This window comes from Adiantum capillus-veneris, chromosome 6, assembly GCF_014529385.1.
Source record: "Adiantum capillus-veneris isolate H3 chromosome 6, ASM1452938v2, whole genome shotgun sequence".
NCBI lineage: Eukaryota > Viridiplantae > Streptophyta > Polypodiopsida > Polypodiales > Pteridaceae > Adiantum > Adiantum capillus-veneris.
The window spans coordinates 890,479-898,635 of NC_140936.1; the positions used below are offsets into that span (position 1 = coordinate 890,479).

An 8,157-nucleotide genomic window follows, 5' to 3' on the forward strand; every position below is an offset into this window, starting at 1 on the left:
CCAAGAGAGTTACCAGTGTATCTGAGCCTGCCATGCCAAATTAGATGAGCGCATGTAGATTTCCAAGAGATAATGAGCATCTGAGCCGTGTGATAGCCGGTTTTAATAGGCGCATGAGAAAATAGCTTGTCCCAGTCAGACAAGTTCCATACTCCATGAAAGTACACAATTGACATAGAGATAATATCCCACATGCATTTGGACCAAATAGTCTCTCTCTTAAAGATGTGTTTTACCATAGTAGCTCTTCTAGCAGGGCATGTGCCTGCAAATCTAAGACTCCTAAGCCTCCTTTAAGTTTAGGATAGGTGAAGAATTCCCAGCTGATGAAAGCACAGGTCTTTCCTTGGTTACCCCACAAGCATCTTTTCAATAAAGAAATAAATCCCCCAAGATGTGATTTCCCCCAGTCAAGCAAGGGTAAGTAATACATCAAGTATGGAGAAAGAATTGTGTGGACTACTCTAAGCTTGACATGGAGAGGCCACTCATCACAATACCAAGCAGCAATTTTTGTTTTCACTCTAGTCAACACCCACTATACTAGCTGCTTATTAGTTGTCTGCACACCAATAGGATATCCTAGATCTCTTACAAGTTAAACTTTAAGAGCTCTTTTCCCATCCCACACAACCTGATCAAATTCTTTAGCATTAACATCAATGAGAAGTGATTTTTGCAGGTTCAGGTTCATACCAGCTGCCAGGTTAAATAGTGCAAGATATGACATGCATTTGGTGAGATTAAGGTTAGTTGCCTGCAAAAATATCTGAGTATCATTTGCAAACCCAAGAGCCACTAGTTTCTCCTTGGGCAATTCAGGACCTTTGATTCTCCCTAATGCATCTTGCTTCTCCAGAAAAGAAAACAAGCGATGTGTGCTCACTGTGAAGACAAGAGGATTTAAGGGGCACCCTTGTCTGACTAATCTTTGTATAGAAACAGGGGCTGTTAGTCTGCCATTAACAAAAATCCTAGAAGCAGCATGCTCTCCTACCAAAAAATACATTTTGCTCCAAACCCCAATTTGGCCATAATAGCATGTATAAAATCCCAAGCAACAATGTCAAAGTCTTTAGCATAGTCCAATTACAGCATAACCATATTCTGATCAGTTTTAATAGCAAACTCAGTGCCCAACTGCACAGCAAGAATATTGTCCAGAAAGGACCTGCCTCCAATGAACCCTGTTTGATTAATATGGATATGTTTTTGAAGTAGAGGGGAGAGTCTGATGGTTACTACCTTTGCCAGCAATTTGTAGTGCAGGCCCATCAGAGTGATGGGCCTCCATTGAGAGAGGTGAGTACAAAACTTTTGCTTAGGGATAAGTTTGATGATCCCTTCTTTTAGTCTCACATCCATATGTTGTGATGCCCATATGACATTGAGGGCAGGCAACACAATATGCTTAAGATGATCCCAGAAACAAAGCAAAAATTCCTTGGAAAGCCCACAGGCTCCAGGTGATTTTTCATTACCCAATTTTGTAACAGCATACTGGATATTAACCTCATCAAAGCAACCTTCTAGTCATTGAGCATCACACAAGTTTGCATATTGTTCTGGTAGTCAGTGACCTCAGATCCATCCTCTGCTATGAGTTTAGTAATTTATCCTCTGTTATGCTTTTCTTTTAGCTTAAGAAAGAACCCTTTTGAGGCATCATTTACATCTGCAAGTTTTTCGACTCTACATCTGACCTGCATTTAGCAACCTCCTGCTTAGCTAGGGAAAGCTCCTTGCCTCCTTTATCCTCAATTTCTTACATGTTTGGACAATAGCCTGGCATGTATGCACTACATCCAACAATGGTTGAATTTCTTGAGTCAAAACAGACAGTTTTTCATTGCTGCAAATCACTTACCTTTAACCGTGATGCATTTTTGCATTCCAAAGCAGAAAAGGAGCCATGTGCAAACGGGGTCAGGCTGCATATTTTTAACATAGTGTATTCTTATTAAAACATCATCATAGAAGAATTTCTTATGCAACAACAGATTGTTAACCATTAAAGGTCCGGATTTACCAACTTAGGCAGACATGACAACAGCATCCGAAAGATCCATACACAAGGGAAAATGGTCAGACATGTTGAATTCCACCTGAACCTGCATTTTGCAATGTGCAGGAATCCATACATCATTCATAAAGTATAATCTATCCAGTCGGGACCAAGAGGACATGTAGGACTTAGAATGAAAGGTGAAGCCTTTATTGCTATAGTTAGTCAACCAGGCATCAGATAAGCGTAGTTCAGTTTTCGACTCCTCTTAGCAGGCAGCCTCTTCTGTGTTCATGACAGTAGAGATAGAAGTAGTGTTCGTGCTTCTAGGCACCATATTGAAATCTCCTCCTAGGATTCCATTCCCTAGAGGCGGGAGTTTTAGCCAGTCCCATAGGAAAAGTCTCTAAGATATGCCATTTGGAGCATAAATGTTGACCATATGAAGAGGCCCCCATAGGGAATCCAACCTAAAGACAAAGCACCTACCAGAGGGGTGATCCAGCAACCACTGAGGGCTAAGGGAGTTCCTAATTAAGGTCAGAACCCCATAATACTCATCCTTCTTCCCCCCATAAAAGCAAGTATAGCCTTTAAAGTGAAAAGTAGCGCCAGCTCTCTTATGAGACTTATGTTCTTGTATAAGAACTACATCTAGATCTTGGTGAGTAATCCAATTATGAAGCATAGCCAGTTTGGTAGGGTCATTCAAACCCTTAGCATTGAAATTTGCGACCTTCATTGAGGACTATTCATCACGATTTGGGTGCTACGTAGTTCCTGAGACTCCTCATCACTGTCCACCATGTTGACCTCAAGATTGATAGGAGGGGCATCGTTGCTTTGCTGGTCCTTTTCTGCAGTGTTGCAGGCTTCTTCAATAGCTGCAATGGTGTTGAGGGAAGGCATATCTTGCAAGATATCAAAAACATTAGGACTCATATATCTAGAAGATTGCTGACGCGGTTTGAATGCCTTCCTAGCTGTCACAGTCTGGAACCCATCTGCATCCATTGGTCATTTACCCTTATCCAAGCTCGTGACGGTTCCATGCGGTTTCATAAAAGAAGAGGACCCTTGATGTCCATGGCCAGATCCATTCCGTGCCTGGTTCCTGCATGGCTGGGGGTAGAAGGAGGCCTAGACACCCCTTTATTGGGAGGAGGTGATGTACCAGGAGCGGGAGCATAGACAGGAGAGGTATTTTGCTGGTTCACCAAAGGGGTATTCCCACTGACAAGTTGAAGGGAACTAGGGGATTTACCAAAAATCTGCTCCCAAGGAACCGTGGTCTTACTACCGGGGTAAGATGGGATCAATTCCCCTGATGATTGAGAGATGGTTGGGCATTTCCTGGTGAAATGCCCCAATTTGTTACAATGAAAGCATGCCCCTGCAAGAGACCCCCATATGAGATACAACACCATTCGGCCAACGGATGGAATATTGATGTCAACGGTCTTGGGGAACGGGTTCTTGGTGTTCCAAAGCAGGCAGGCTTTATTCCGATTGGGTGAATTAATAGTCGGGGAGTATAGAACTTTCCCTAGTGTAGTGGGTCGTTGATACAAGGCCATAGAAAGAGAAGGTAAATCAATGTATTCAACCCAAATCGGGCACTGAGACAACAATGCTTCTTTGATCATCTATATAGGCTTCCAGTCAAAGACATGCACAACCTAGCCAGACAGGATGACAGTCGGCTTAGAGAGGAAGGCGGCTTGATCTAGAGGGTTTAGAAACAGACCTCAAATGGCCCTTGCCCTGCATAGAAAATTTTATCTACATCCTCAGGACCAAAGCCCTGGTCTATAGCTTGAGCTATGTCAGCGATTAGGGGAAGACGACCTGCAAAGAACAAACAACCGCTCGTGATTTGAAAACAGAGACATACTACCATACTGTCTTAGTGTCGAGAGAAACCTTATGATCCCCCTTAACTTGAGGATCAGTGGGGATGGAGTCCTTCAAAAATTTTGAACAAAGCAGGGGTGTCAAAATCTGTACTCGGTCATGCACAAGACTCCCTAGTTCTTCCCTGGGGTCAACTCTGAAGGCTAATGAAAAGCAGACAAGGCCATTGTAGCATGCAAAGCCTGTGGAAACCAACCCATTTATACTGGCAGTTGGGGAGGGCGACGAGGCCCCGCAAAAGGCTCAGCAAGAAGCCGGTCCTCGTCAGAGCACATCGCGAGCAGGGAGGTAGGGCAAGGAGGTCTCCATCGCTCTCTCTCTCTCTCTCTCTCTCTCTATTTTTTTCTCTTCTCTCTCTCTCTCTCTCTCTCTCTCTATAAGGACTTTGAAGCAACAAAGCAGGAGGTCAACAAGGGGTATTGTAAAAGGGAAGAACGTTAAGGGCAAGGAGAAAAAATGATTGGAAGGTCTTTTTTTTTTTCTTCTTATAACAGCAAAACTCGCAATTGTGAGTGAATTATATTGATCATCTCAAAAAATTACAAGAACTTGCCATGCTCGTGCCGAGCCATGACACCATCCAGAAACCAAACTCACATCAGTTATCTGGGGAACCACCCCTAACGACCTGCCCCCATGCCCTTGATACACCAAGTTCATTATCATGTACTTCACTAATCTTCTGGTTTCATGATTTTCCCCTTACCTAAGCATTCCACTAACAACAAGGCACAGGTAACCCTAGACCAATCATCCGAGTTTTGCTTGTACCCGAGCGTCCATATTAGCACTCTGCTTTCTTGTATAATTTTTGTGAAGCTTGCCACCTCAGGAACTCCTTCGAACACACGGCGGTTCCTTGTTTGCCATACATTATGTAAAAAGCAAAGCCTGATAATTTGAGTGCAAATGAGGATGGTAGGGCTACCCAAGTTCTTACCTCCAAGGAGTAAATCAGTCTTGAAAAAACCAATTTTCCATGTTCTTTGGACCCATTTGCAAATTTTTCCTGCAAGGCCTCTGATAGCTGGGCATCCCATAAAAAGGTGGGTTATATCTTCACTAGCCATCTTGCACCCCAGGCATCAGTCTGTCCCTATCCCTCTCTCCTGAATCTTCACCCCCGTCGGAAGAGCACCCCTCATTACTTTCCATATAAATACCTTCATGTGATGCGGAACCTTTTGGCGCCCAGATGTTCTCCATTACTTGCTCCCACCTTTCCTCCGACCATTGTTTTTTCCATATCTGGTTAAGGGGGTTCAGACCCTTATTATTCAGTTTCCTGGCTGCTTCTATCCAATAGGGATTTTGCGGCAGATCTACAACTTTGGAAAGCCAGGGGGACCAATGCAAAATGGAGTTCTTGAAGTATCTGGTTTCTTCCCCCCACTTTAGGACTCCAGTTGCTCTGTTGCATTTCCTTACCGATTCCCCTGAGCCGCCCCCTAGACTTACTGTAGCCCACGTCGGGGCTAACAGTTTGTCATGAAACTCTACCCCACTCCACTTTCCTCCGTTCAAACCAAGTTTAGCTGCTTCTTGGGATATCTCTGATCATGATAGCCCAAGCCTGGTCCTGTTTAGCCAAGGAGACTACAAATTTGGCACAGCAAGTTTCCGCATGGACCACAGGGTTGAGAATTTCGAGGCCTCCTTGATTCATTGGCCGAGCTACTGACTCCCAACAGGCCCATCGCCATGGCTTGGAGGACTTTGTGTTATTTTTCCATAAAAACCTTTTTACCGGTTTTAAGAACTCTTTCCAGTGACATTTAGCCATCTTGAGAATCGGGCTAGTTAAGGCAATATACGGGAGCATAAAGGCATTGATCACTTTTATCCGGCTTGCGAATGGGAGAAGAACATACTCCCACCTACTCTCTTTTTTTTCCCAGGACCCACTGAAATCTTTGTTTGTGGGTTACGTCCACCCCCAAGGGGCCCCCCAGATGTCTGAAAATATTCCCTTTTGTAACAATCTCCCCTGACCAGTCGGAAGGGTCAAATGAGTCAATTTCCGACAAGGAGATCAGCCTTGACTTCTCTATATTGCACTAGGACCCCGAAGCTATAGAGAACATTTGTACAATCTCCATAGCTTTCCTTACGACCTGGGGATGTGCCCTCAAGAAGAGGAGAGAATCGTCTGCAAACAGTCTTACAAGTAGTTGGTTGTTTCCTGGAAGAGCCAGGCCTTGCAACTCCCCATGCTCAGTAGTAGCTTCGAGCATCGTGATTAAAGGATGTGAACCTATGGCAAAAAGCAAGGGGGCCAGAGGGCATCCCTGCTTAATAGACCTTTTGACCTCAAAAGAGCCCACTATTCAATCGTTGAATACTAGAGCTCTGACTGGCTACCAACCCCTAGTGCATGAATAAGACGACATAGGCGAGGCCCAAAGCCAAGAGCTTCCATGACTGCTTCTATATATGTCCATGTTATTCTATCATAAGCCTTATCCAGGTCAAGTTGCAGCAAAATGCACTCTTGCTTTGTGAAAGTTCCGTATTCAATACCTACCACTGTTGCCAAGATGTTATCATATATGGACCTTCCTTTGATGAACCCATGTTGGTGGGGAGATATGATCTTGTTAAGTAAGGGGGCTAGTCTGAGGGCTACTGCCTTGGCAACAATTTTGTAGGCCACCGTCATCATCTTTATGGGCCGCCAATGTTTTAGTTGAGAACAACAAAATTGTTTGGGGATGGGTTTGATAAGACCTCTCTTTACACTTATCTCCAACGACCCTTTGACAATGGCTTTGTTGGCCAAACTTGTGACTGGGGCCTTAAGGTCATCCCAATATTCTCTAAAGAATTCTGTCGTCATCCCATCCCAACCAAGGGACTTCTCCTTGCCAAGGGCTTCCAATGCTAGTGAGCATTCGTCTTCGGAAAATGCCCCTTCCAGGATTTTAGCGTCTGACTGGGGAATCTTCTCTCGACACTTTGAAGTAAGGTCCTTCTGGCTTCATCTAGTTCCCGGGATTGGATTTCCGGTTGTCCAATGATTTGGCTAAGATAGTTCAACATCAGACTGGCCATCTCATCTTGGTTATGCACTACTATCCCTTTCTCATCATAGAGCGAGTGGATGTGGCCCCGACTCTTCTTGATTTTCAAAGCCCTAAAGAAATGAACTTGATTAGAGGCTTTGGTTGTAAGGATGTTTCCCTGGAGAGAATCCTTGCCTTTCTGATATCTTCCAGTTTCTCGTTAGCCAGGCAAGCTTTGGCTTCAAGCCCTTGCTGGTCTCTTCCTCAGTAGCAAGCCCGTTGGCTTTTGTGGAGGTAAGTCGTTGTACCTCACCTGTCAGATGAAGAAGGTGCGCCTCCCTAGATTTTTTAAACCGGGGTCTCGAGGTATTGATTGCTTTCTGTATACTTTGAGCAAATAGGTCCCATGCATTATGTTTGTTGTGATCGACATCTTTTCTGAGCTTACCCAATGCTTTCTTGGTTAAATTCCTGAACAGAGGATCTTTGAATAGGTGTGCCCCTGTAACTAGCAGTGTTTTCCTACCTCCTGGGTTCTGGTCCTCCTCTTTATTCTTCTTTAAATGTATGTGCAGGGGTATGTGATCCGAAAGGCTTTTTGTTGGGACTACCTTCATCTCTAGCATCGACGGTATCCAGTCAGCTTGGTGTGAGCAGTAGCATCTGTCTAGCCTGGAGGTAGTGTGGGCATACTGGAGACTTGTGTAGGTGAAACCTAGCGTGCTGTTCCATGGCCCAACTTGCCATAAGTCGATCATCGCCCACTTTTTTGCACAAACTTTGCCATTTAGTCCTTTCCGATACGGCCAGCATACCATAGGATCCTATTATGTCCTTGCTCTTTTCCACCATATTGAAGTCGCCAACTAACAACCACGCTCCTTCTATACGAGTGTCTCTAAGATGCATCCATAGTTATCTCTATCTTTTGCATTGCAAGGGCCATACACATTCACAATGGTGAAGGGATGCCCTTCCCATCTGATTCTAATTCCCAGGATTCTGCCGGAGGGGTGGTTCAAAACCAGCTTCGGCTCCAATTCCCTATTTACAATACTGAGGACACCACTGAAACCGTTACGTCCTTCTCCATAGAAAACAAGTTTCTTTTCTTAGAGCCTGATTTCTCTTGCTATGAGCATCTAAGTGATGTTCCTGGATGGCCCAGCATTTGACTACCTTTTCCTTTTTTATCTCCTCCCAGAAAAGGGTACTCTTCTTTCGGGTCTTCACTCC

At 44.4% G+C, this 8,157-nt stretch overlaps 1 protein-coding gene across 9 annotated transcripts; it reads right to left on the bottom strand.

Moving 5' to 3' along the window:
• Positions 1-1,007: 1,007 nt before the first annotated feature.
• Positions 1,008-4,335, bottom strand: LOC147455044 (uncharacterized). 9 transcript variants are annotated; one of them, XM_086513892.1, is made up of 5 exons: positions 4,116-4,311; positions 3,753-3,853; positions 2,030-2,111; positions 1,868-1,931; positions 1,008-1,799 (listed from the first exon to the last, which is right to left on the bottom strand). In XM_086513892.1, exons 2-5 carry the CDS (start codon positions 3,773-3,775, stop codon positions 1,729-1,731), a joined length of 240 nt encoding a protein of 79 aa, XP_086370018.1. In that variant the 5' UTR covers positions 3,776-3,853; positions 4,116-4,311; the 3' UTR covers positions 1,008-1,728. The 9 variants fall into 9 exon arrangements, 4 of the variants coding, with proteins under 4 accessions (XP_086370018.1, XP_086370017.1, XP_086370019.1 ...); XM_086513891.1 differs by having other exon boundaries at positions 3,929-4,301; XM_086513893.1 differs by lacking the exon at positions 2,030-2,111 and having other exon boundaries at positions 4,116-4,318.
• Between the last annotated feature and the right edge of the window lie 3,822 nt (positions 4,336-8,157).